The following is a 3,564-nucleotide window of genomic DNA, read 5'->3' as shown; positions in this document are numbered from 1 at the left end:
TGCCCTTTTATTCCTCTATATTTTCTTACACAATCCCCTCTTTCTCTCAAATGCAGGAATCCTACACCACTAACATGCAGCACATACACAAATTCATACGAGAAACACGAATGCTACCTGAAAACCTGACCAGACATCCAGGAGCAGAATGATGCTGTTGCCTTAACTTTCAAAGTACCTATTTTCAAGTACAGTCGCTTTTCCACCCACAAGCACACCTCATAAACCACCTCATAACTCACCTTTCTCACTGTGCTGTTACCGTCGTGCAGCACCAAGGACGAGACAGAGAGAGATTCCGAGTCTGAGGTTGGGCAGGGGGAGTTGCTAGAGCTGCTGCCCTCCAGGCTGTTGGGGAAGAGTTACTGCGTATTAATTATCAAATGGTATGAGAGTTTACGGTTATAATGATTGTTCTAATTTTCTGCTTATTATATATTTCATCATCTAAAACATCTGCATTATGGTCTAATTACTTATGTAAACATCTACAAAGAGCTAAGGTATACCGAGACAATTATACCCAAGAAATGGCTGTCGTTGCAAAACTAACCCCACATACTTCATCTGTGAAATCAGCTCATGATTTCGGCGCAGGCGGTCATTAGGGATCCAGTTGAGGTGGAGTGTTGTGCCTAGAGTGCTGTCTGCCCGGCATTTAATTACTAGGTAACCAGGATGGTGGACTCTCTCCCCATCGCATCGGTAACGCGATGGAGGGTGGACGCATACATTGTTCTTGCCTGGCGAGGTGGAATTTTTGTTACTGACAATTCCATGATTAAATAGTCCTTCAATCAGTTACATGATTACATTAAAAGAAAACTTTAAGGCAGTATGATTAATTCCTAAAATCCATGTTGTCCCCTTTCCCTTACCAGCTTACAGAGCATCAGCCATTAAAAACTGGCAGGCTGTTCCCCCACTTTTATTTTGGTATGAGGGTGAACAATGGTATCATCCGGTAACTTTCTTCCATTTTCAAGGGCACAAACAGCTATCTAACTGCAGTATGTGGCTTCTCCTTCAACCTGAACCTCATTGTATACTCACCCCCAACCCACTAACCCACTAATCCTTTCCCTAGGATACCCTTGTCTCCAATCAACGCGGCTGCCTACAGGCGTGGCTTAGCTGGAACATTCATTTGTTTTTTTTTCTTTGTCCACAAAATTAAGACAAAATGATAAAATAATTTTTTATCAAATAAAGTAAGTAAGAAGTTTTTCCCTTTTTCTCTCAAATTTACGGAATATGTTTTCAAATTTGATGATTCATTCTTCATTAAATAATTGACCTAAAAGCATGAAACATGAATTTCCTTGTGTATAATAAAATTCTTCAAATATAAAGACATTCTGTGGAAATATGGTCTACATGGTCAGAGGATGCATGAATCATTTAACTACTATGAAGTATGTGAGACACTGATACCCAGACTATTTGACATAGATGGGAAGAGGTATAGACAGATAGGAAAACAGGAGTAAAGACACAAAACTACAGAGAATCAAAATATAAATTTAGAAAGATAAACGAAGACAAGTGAATGGTCACAAATGCTGACATAAAAACAAATACAGACATTTACAAACAGAAATGAACAAAGGAAATTACAATTCTATTTCCTGTAACACAGCAATTAGCCTAAATGACTTGCACTTTTCTATACAATCAAAGAGGAAATGATGTAATCACTGCTCATTTGTTCACTTCTCAGTGGGGGAAAAAAAAACAAGAACAAATCAAACTTCAATAAATATATGATATACGTTAGATGACATATGTGCATCTGTTACAAGCCTTGCACTGTCTGGTATAGCCTCTGTACCTGCTGACTTTTTGGCAATAGTTAACAAACCTCTAACAAATATATTCTGAGAAGGCAGAGCCTGCAGATACCTCTAGTGATGTATCTTCAAAGAATTAGTTTATATTGTCAGAATATATATGCTGGAGGTTTCTTATTTCTGCCAAAGTGAAAAGTGCAGAGGATGCATGAATCACAAGACACTGCACCATTGCAAGGTTGAACTAAAGTTTGTATGCCTTCCAACAGAAGTCACAGCATTTCTTCTTATGAATATGAACAAGAATACAGCCAATATAATTATGAACAAAAGTTTGATTTTGACATCTGTTCATTACATTAAATCTAGTAAAAAGAGGGTTATAAAAAATTCAGAAAATGATATGATAAATATTACACTTAAACTATTACCTGAAAATTTAGATTTACATAATTCTTTTACACTGAGCAAGCCTCAAAAACTGCTAAATGATGAGAGCAATTTTGTGTTCTGCTAAACTTCCTGGTTTGGTTAAATGTACAATTAAACCAAACATAATCATAGGAAGACTTAGCAAAGGCTCCACTTAGGGGTGGTTATGATATGCCACGACTAATCCTATACAAATGATTCCCCTTTAGCCTACGGCACACCCAGCTTCATAAATGCCCATTTGCTCCTCTTAGGCCAAACCACTGTAATGAAACTTGAAATTCACAATTTGAAGAACTGAATTCTTAATCCTTGTGCATTATATACTGATAGAAAACACAGTGAAACAGAAATATCACAGAACTCAAAATAACAGCAGCAAGGCCTGCTGGTGTCAGTCTTTGCATACTGGATGAATAATTAGTTACATCATTTGAAAAATAGCAAATCAAAGTATAATGTTAATGGTATTCATAACTTTTTACCTTTAATGATAGGCTATTTACAGATATAACATCATTTAACATATGTTTAATCCATAAGTGTCTTAAAATGAAGATCATACGAAATAATAAGAATCAAGAATAGACTTTATAGGAATATAATCACCACGGTTACTTAATAATGATCTTTATGGGTATATAATAACTGAAATTAAATAAATTGTCTGAAATGTAAATGATAAACACACCTAACTAAAGAAACAACCTCCCTGAACCCAATCCACATTAAGAAAAATAATAATACCAATTACATTCGCAGCATAAATCATGCACAAAAAGCGATTCCCTGAACTTACAGAAGACAATATCTCCATCCTCGTACATCTGTTTTGAAGGATCTGCGCCTGTGATGCCAAGAAAGCTTGAAGCCCGTCTCAGAATGCCGTTTAGTGACATAGTGGCCGTTGGCAAGACTTGCAAAGTGGCAGCCGATTCAGCAGGTGTATCGCTTGCACCTTAGGCTCTGAGTGGGTTGAATTCCATCACGTTACCTGAAAAATGAATTAGCAACAGGTAAAAACAGTGTAGTCCTGGGAAGTGATTTATAACCGAGGCATTATCATGTGGTAATTTATGGATTGAAATAAAAGAGAAAGAGAGAGAGAAAACGGTGCATGTACACCTTTCCCAGATGTGATTCAAGTAATGACCGAGAACATCTTGTTAAAAAGCTAGACACAGGTGTTCAGTGAATTTAATTTGACGTTTATATATTTATTGATAAGGTGCATAAGTTCCTTAAACAAGGTATTATGATTTCCTTACAACGCAATACATTATACATATGTTTATCCCCATTTAGCACAATAATCATATCATTTCCATCCTTCGATATTGTA

General features: G+C 36.5%; 1 protein-coding gene across 5 annotated transcripts in view; it reads right to left on the bottom strand.

Moving 5' to 3' along the window:
- The window catches only part of LOC119594699 (TBC1 domain family member 16-like), a gene marked incomplete at its 3' end in the record, with an annotated part of 16,016 nt that overhangs the window by 12,133 nt on the left and 319 nt on the right, over positions 1 to 3,564 (bottom strand). For 4 of the 5 annotated variants that reach the window (XM_037943755.1, XM_037943753.1, XM_037943757.1 and 1 more), the window contains 3 exon segments: positions 243 to 348; positions 554 to 743; positions 3,022 to 3,216. In XM_037943755.1, coding sequence (XP_037799683.1) covers positions 243 to 348; positions 554 to 743; positions 3,022 to 3,121 — 396 coding nt within the window. In that variant the 5' untranslated portion in view covers positions 3,122 to 3,216. 5 annotated transcript variants of the gene reach the window in all.

Source organism: Penaeus monodon, chromosome 34 (genome assembly GCF_015228065.2).
Source record: "Penaeus monodon isolate SGIC_2016 chromosome 34, NSTDA_Pmon_1, whole genome shotgun sequence".
Lineage (NCBI taxonomy): Eukaryota > Metazoa > Arthropoda > Malacostraca > Decapoda > Penaeidae > Penaeus > Penaeus monodon.
Note: the sequence above shows the minus strand (reverse complement) of the source record. Positions and strands in the feature narration are given on the sequence as shown.